Here is a 6,303-nt window from a genome sequence, read left to right as displayed (position 1 = left end):
CTTTTTAGTCCTAGGCAAACCTAACACAAAATCCATTGAAATGTCAACCCAAGGTTCGCTAGGTATCGATAAAGGTGTATAAAGTCTATGGGATAAAACTTTTGATTTAGTCTTTTTAAAAGTTATGCAACGACTACAAAATCGTTCTATGTCAATCTTCATTTTAGGCCAATAAAAGTGTTCATTTAACATGTCTAAACTCTTTGCTAACCCAAAGTGACCTATTAAACCCCCACTATGTGCCTCCCTAACCAACAATTCACGCATTGAGCAATTAGGAACACATAATTTATTTTCTCAAAACAAATATCCCTCATATTTAAAGAACTTGTCAATAGCCCTCTCAGTACATGAATTATAGATGTTAGAAAAATCAAGATCGTTTTTACACATGTCCTTAACATACTCAAAACCAAGTAATTTTGCAGTTAAAGAAGTGAGAAGCACATACCTTCGCGACAATGCAACGGCTACTATGTTTTCCTTACCTTGTTTTTATCGAATGACATATGGAAAAGTCTCTATGAATTCCATCCAATGTGCATGTCGTTTGTTCAAATCACCTTGACCTCGCAAATGTTTCAATGATTCATGGTCAATGTGAATAACAAACTCCTTTGGCCATAGGTAGTGTTGCCATGTCTCCAAGGCTCGAACTAGAGAATAAAGCTCCTGCCATAAGTAGGATAGTTAAGAGCTGCCCCACTTAGTTTCTCGCTAAAGTATGCTATCGACCTCTTTTCCTGCGTCAAAACAGCTCTAATACCTATTCCTAATGCATCACACACAATCTCGAAAGTTTTGTCAAAATTAGGAAGCGCTAAAACAGGTGCTTTACATAAAAATTCTTTGATGGTGTTAAATGCATATTCTTATTCTACACCCCATTGAAACCCAACACTCTTTTTGACAATTTTTGTAAGTGGTGTGGCAAGTGTGCTAAAATCCCTAACAAATCGCCTATAAAAACTAGCTAACCCATGAAAACTCCTAACCTCGGTTATGTTTTTAGGTGTTGGCCAATCCTTAATAGCTTTTACATTTTCTTCATCAACTTCAACCCCATTAGCACTCACCACAAATCCTAGAAATATGATTCTATCCATGCAAAATGTGTACTTCTTGAAATTAGCATAAAGTCGTTCATTTCTTAAAACCACAAGCACACATTTAAGATGTTCTAAATGCTCTACTAGGTCCTTGCTATAGATTAGAATGTCATCAAATTAAACTACAACAAATTTTTCAATGAAAGCATGCAAAACATGATTCATTAATCGCATAAACGTGCTTGGTGCATTTGTGAGTCCAAAGGGTATAACTAGCCATTCATACAACTCATATTTCGTTTTAAATGTTGTTTTCCATTCATCACCCTCCCGCATACGAATTTCATGATACCCGCTCTTAAGGTCAATTTTAGAAAAGATGCAAGCACTATATAATTCATCTAACTTGTCATCTAACCTAGGAATTGGGTGACCATACTTTACCGTAATGTTATTGATAGATCGGCAATCCACGCACATCCTCCAAGTTCCATCTTTCTTTGGCACCAACAATACAGGTACGGCACATGGACTCATGCTCTCCCTTACATAACCCTTGCTCATCAACTCCTCCACTTACCTTTGAAACTCCTTTGTCTCCTTTGGATTACTTCGATAAACTGGTCGGTTTGGAATGACAGCTCCAGGTATGAAATCAATTTAATGTTCGATCCCCCTAATGGGTGGTAATCCACTAGGCACATCTTCCGGAAACACATCGACAAGTTCCTGCAATAAAGAAGTAGTCAAACTAGGGAGGGATGTGTTAGACTCCTCAAAATTGAGGAGTAAATACCAAAAGAATCATTGATTGTCTCTCCACTATTGCCTTTTTCATTTCACTCCCTTTTGCAAAGAAATTCACTTTTGGCTTTTCTCTCCTCTCGGAAAACTCTCTTTCTTTCTCTCATGTGGCCCCACTCTTTTTTCTTCCTCATCGGCAATCTTACTATTTTCTCTCTTTTTCTCTAACTCTCTCACTCTCTTTTCTTCCTCATTTTTCAATTTGATTTGGTCGTCATACACTTAATGGTGCAAGAGTGATAGACTTTCCCTCTTTCACAAAACTATATTTATTTTTATACCCATCATGCATTGTTTTCCTATCATATTACCAAGGTCGCCCCAACAAAATATGCCCCGCGTGCTTAGGTACAACATCACATAACACCTCATCATAATACTTCCCAATGGAAAAATTAATCAACACCTTTTTTGTCACATCAACCTCCCCACATTAATTTAACCATCGCAACCTATAGGGTTTAGGATATTTTAATAGTGTTAATCCCAATTTTCCCACTACATTAGTGCTAGCTACGTTTGTACAACTTCCACCATCAGTTATTACACTGCATACCTTCCCGTTGACGTGACACCATGTGTGGAATATATTTTTCCACTGCTGCTCCAAGTCAACCGCCTTGATTTGAGCACTAAGTGCTCGCCTTGTGACCAACAACTCCCCAACTGCATACTCTGTGGTGTTTTCCTCGTCAATGTCCTCCAACTCCGGCATGTCTTCATAATCACCTTCACTCTCGATCTCCACTTCCTCGCTGTCTTGCAAAATCATGGTTCTTTTATTTGGACATTGTGAAGCAATGTGTCCAACTCCCAAGCAACGAAAACACTTGACTCCAGATTCCTTGAAGGCTGGGATTCTACCTTTGGTGTAGTCTTGCTAGCTCCTTCCTCCTTTCCTCTCGATGCCTCCGGTCTTTCTCTTCTATTAGCTCCATCTCCTTTATTATTTTCCTACCTCGGCTTCCAAGAAGGATTAGAAATCGAAAATCCACCTTAGTACCTTGCTGTCCCCTTTCGCTTCAATTGCTTTTCCACCTTCATGCCACATGTAGCATGTCTTCAATCTCCACCTAATGTTGCAATTCCACTTCATTGGCAATGTCCCTATTCAACCCCCTCAAAAATCGTGCCATAGTGGCTTCCCTATCCTCTTCCACGTTCGCCCTAATCATAAGCATCTCCATCTCCTTATGGTAATCCTCTATGCTCCTAGTGCCTTGATATAGATTTTGTAACCATTGATGAAGCTTCCGGTAATAGTGATTAGGTACAAACTATTTTCGCATTAACATCTTCAACTCCTCCCAAGTATTTAAAGGTTGTGCCCCAATCCTCCACCTCGTCGTCGCCACTTGATCCCATCAAGTTATTGCATAGTTGAAAAACTCAAGAACCGCAATTTTCACCTTTTTCTGCCCCGAGTAATTGTGACAATCGAATATCAACTCAATCTTCTTCTCCCACTCTAAGTACTTATTATATAAAGTACATAAAATATAGGAAAGACCCATAATAGAGTTGTATATTTCTTTATGCACAAGGAGGCTTTTTATGGTACATGAACAATGTTAATGTATTAAAGAACCTTATCTTTTAGCGTTATTAGATACAAAGTTAACTCATAACCACTGAACTGAAAATGTATGTTCACAAAGCCAAAGTAAAGATAAGAATAATGTTAGACAATAAGTAAAAACATAGGCAATAAATTTTGTTCTTAATAAGTTTTGACCCAATAATATATAGTTAAATTCGTATTATAACATGTTGAATTAATCATATAAAGGATTGTGGAATCACAGTTGAAGTGTGATTAGATCTGAATTCTTTAGAAGCTGCTCCAATTCTTTTCTTTAAATATGGATATTCAATCTTCAAGCTTTCAACCCCTATCTTCTTTGGTATTCTCCAGAAGTATGAACATCAATTAATGAGTGGAAACCTGAAAGCCAAATCAAGAATCAAGTTGAGAAATCAAACAATTAAAAGCGATCTCTTTATGTGTATTGGACGACTAGGGCATTCACTTATGCCATGGGCATCCCCTTAACAAATGGTTGTATGATGCAATTTTTCCTAAATTGCAGATTAGACGAAATCTGCTAAAGCATCCTTACCCTATTAATAATTATATAGGTCAGATTCTCTTTGCTTCTATAATGGCATGACGATATCATCTTAGATTTAAGTCGAAGAGTTATGGATAAAAAACGGTGCATTTTCTAAGTCTTATTTGCTAAATTATGATGAGTGTTGGCCTAGTTGATAAAGTATTTATATGGTGTAAGAAAGAAAATGAGGTACATTAACTTATAATTGAAACAGCATAGTACATGTATTAATTGACATGCCTTCAAGGTTTTCTATATGGGCTCTACAAAGTGACTCCTATGAGTAATAGTGATTTATTCTAGATTTGTAACTTTTATATTGGTATTATGGTGTTAAAAATTTTATTTTGGTTGCTTGATTAATTATATGTATTGATTAAAAGAAATGGGAAGACAAGATCAAATACTAGAAACTTCCTAATATTTCTAATTGGTCTGGAGAATTATGATGAAATATAAACTCAATGCTATTAACATTGTTGATAAACTATGTACATTGTAGATGAAGTATTGATGTTTTATACTAATTTTATTTAATCATACAATGGTATATAAAAAAAATAAAAATAAAAAGGATTAGTGAAATGATCTATATTACTCGAAAAACTTTGAATGTTTCTGTAACAGTACACAAAACTGTAATTAAGCCTTACAGTTTATATCTAACTTTGATGTTTCTAATGAGCTTTTGTATAACTTGATCATCTCTGCTAAAGTAGCTAACTAAAGTAACTCTAACAGCAAAGGATGAATTGATTCATGTAAAAATTGACATATTGATTGACATAAGAATGTGTTTGGATTGATGCTTAGAGCGGTAAGAAACAACTTGAGTAACTATGATTCATTTGAAGATTATTTAGGTTCTATAAAAACTTGATCGACTCCAACTCAAATACATAAACTCTATCTCACATTGATTTTAGTATATCAATAAGTTGCAAGATGACTATTGGTGCAAGTTGTCAATCAAGAAAAGTAATAAGAATAATGTTACATAGCACCAACTTAGATGGCATGCAAGTGATAGAACATTTTAAATGTGACTCATTTTTCTACTTTTAAGGCAGTCTTTCAATTAATGATTATTGCATGCCACCTAAACAGTGCTTAACTAATAGTGCTAAATGGCATTACTCATATAATAATTATGAGTAATGCACTTTAGCACCATTAGTGTTAAACTTTAGTTGAGATGCAATTTCATGTAAGGATGGCAATTCGAACTATCAAAATCGAAAATCGCGATTAACCGAACCAATGGCGCAATGGGGTGGATATGGTATTTGATTTTAATGCCCCGATTTGGAGCGGGACGAGTATGATATTTACACCGTCGTCCAACTCCGAACCGATTACCTGTTAAAAAAAAACTAATTGGACAATTAGGCTTTCCATTAGTCTTTCTATGATTCTGTTCAGTTCAAATTTTTGGCCCATTACCAACCCATTAAGTCCAACTAACTGAACCCAATAACCCTACACCCTACTACACAAATATTAAACATTTATGGATATTGTTTGTTAAATTCGGATTTTGCCTTTGGAAATTGGGATATTGTTTGTTAAATTGACTTGGTATTGTGTTTTTGTTTTCATTGACCTTTTTTTTCATAATTTTTTTTTCCAATTTGATAGCTGAACTTATAAAAAATAATTTATTTTCGTTGTTCTTAATCGTCCTAACTAAGCCGAACCGAACCAACTTACGTGGTTATGGTATGACAAAAAAATTGGTGATTCGGTGATGGTTTTGGCCAAACCGAACCTGAACCGAACTGTTGCCACCCTAATTTCATGACACTAAACAATAAATTCATTTAAATGCAATACCACAATATTAATTTAATTGAACTTATCAAGTATGTCAACTTAGACTGGCACTCTAATTCTACTAATATTAAATAACATTATTCAATAATTATAGGGAAGTATAGTTTGTCATCTGACTCCACATACAATGAGGGTCAATCTCAATCATAGCCTAAATTAGTGCATAGTCTAGAATATCTCCTGGTATGTGCTATATATATGTATACATTCTGTAACAGAAATATATGATGCACGTTGAGTAATGACAAGTTCTAACTATTGTGTAACACTATCTATAACTACTTTAATATTATTTCACAAGATCAAGCTCTAATTATCGTACTATGCTATCTCTAATTACTTTAATATCTATAATATGCCCCGCACAAGAAAGCAGTCTTATTAGTGACACCTATATCAGATAGGAGTAGATGCGGACGCATATGATTAATGTTTAGTTTGAACATTAACAAATTGATTGGACAAGACAACACAAGAAATCCAGAGTTCACCGGTCTAAATCT

General features: G+C 35.1%; 1 protein-coding gene across 1 annotated transcript; it reads right to left on the bottom strand.

The window, feature by feature from the left end:
* Positions 1–297: 297 nt before the first annotated feature.
* Positions 298–1,613, bottom strand: LOC111366715. Its single transcript, XM_022987418.1, has 4 exons — positions 1,402–1,613; positions 1,041–1,203; positions 564–672; positions 298–488 (listed from the first exon to the last, which is right to left on the bottom strand). The coding sequence occupies exons 1-4, from the start codon at positions 1,611–1,613 to the stop codon at positions 298–300; spliced, it is 675 nt and encodes a 224-aa protein (XP_022843186.1).
* Between the last annotated feature and the right edge of the window lie 4,690 nt (positions 1,614–6,303).

This window comes from Olea europaea, chromosome 18 (genome assembly GCF_002742605.1).
Source record: "Olea europaea var. sylvestris chromosome 18, O_europaea_v1, whole genome shotgun sequence".
NCBI classification, from domain to species: Eukaryota; Viridiplantae; Streptophyta; class Magnoliopsida; order Lamiales; family Oleaceae; genus Olea; species Olea europaea.
The sequence above is the reverse complement of the archived record's forward strand: the minus strand, read 5'-3'. Positions and strand labels throughout refer to the sequence as shown.

What these genes read in the sequence shown, in the direction of transcription:
- LOC111366715 (XM_022987418.1), bottom strand. Translation starts at nt 1,613, where the DNA reads ATGAGCAAGGGTTATGTAAGGGAGAGCATGAGTCCATGTGCCGTACCT. An exon ending in AAAATTGACCTTAAGAGCGG is followed by an intron (nt 1,204 to 1,401) that starts GTATCATGAAAT and finishes TCTAATCTATAG; the next exon opens with CAAGGACCTAGTAGAGCATT. An exon ending in TTGAAGTTGATGAAGAAAAT is followed by an intron (nt 673 to 1,040) that starts GTAAAAGCTATT and finishes TACTTATGGCAG; the next exon opens with GAGCTTTATTCTCTAGTTCG.